The sequence below is a fragment of the Penaeus monodon genome, chromosome 33 (assembly GCF_015228065.2).
Source record: "Penaeus monodon isolate SGIC_2016 chromosome 33, NSTDA_Pmon_1, whole genome shotgun sequence".
Taxonomy (NCBI): domain Eukaryota; kingdom Metazoa; phylum Arthropoda; class Malacostraca; order Decapoda; family Penaeidae; genus Penaeus; species Penaeus monodon.
Window position 1 is genome coordinate 21,568,564 of NC_051418.1, and position 787 is coordinate 21,569,350.

The 787-nt window shown below is 44.5% G+C and overlaps 1 protein-coding gene across 1 annotated transcript in view; it reads right to left on the reverse strand.

The window, feature by feature from the left end:
• LOC119594304 (proto-oncogene tyrosine-protein kinase ROS-like) overlaps nt 1–787 on the reverse strand; it is a gene marked incomplete in the record, with an annotated part of 29,713 nt that overhangs the window by 15,404 nt on the left and 13,522 nt on the right. Inside the window, 2 exon segments of the mRNA XM_037943363.1 lie at nt 23–156; nt 432–580. Of these exon segments, the coding sequence (XP_037799291.1) occupies nt 23–156; nt 432–580 (283 nt within the window).

Sequence of the window (787 nt, forward strand, 5' to 3'; positions counted from 1 at the left end):
CAAATATACCTCACTTTCTTACCTTGATGATATAAAAAGTTCCCGGCCTTAGATTAACGGCCTGGTATGTTGTCGTTGTTATGTTTTTGTCCGAAATTGTCTTCCGCCCTTCCTGGATGTGAACCTCATACCGCCACATTTGCCATGCACGTGAGCCTGTCGTGAAAGGCAAATAATTATGTAAAAATTAAGTTAATCACGTCATATTTACTTTTTTATAATAAGTTTGACATAGCACTCAATGCCGATATATATCGATTTTATGTAACTTCATTACGTCACGGCACGACATGATATGAAAGCTAAAAATTCGTCTCAGTGTACATACAAAAGTATTCTACACAACACAACATCACGCAACCCCCCAGCATCACGTACACTCAACCGCTCATCATACATCAACTCAAATACATCACCCTCATCATATCAACTCAACGCCACATCAACATAAATCAAGCCGTGGTCAGCATCAACATATTCTAACACCATCGCACATAGCGCGGACCACGACACACACAGCTTGAACCTAAGCGCAGGTCCAAGCCGGTGCACTTCATCACGCGCAGGGACGCAGTGAGTTCTAGCGTGTGTGAACACAGCCATAGAGATCAGTAAGCGAGGATAAGGGATGAAGGAGCATGTGCTGTGTGGAACCGTGAACAGCGGATGGGTGACGTCTGACGGTGTGTCATACTGTTGATCACGGACGTAGTGCAGAGGTGAGAGTGAGGTTCACTGTTATGGCCGATGTGATGGATGCAGAGATAAGGAGATGGTGAGGTATATG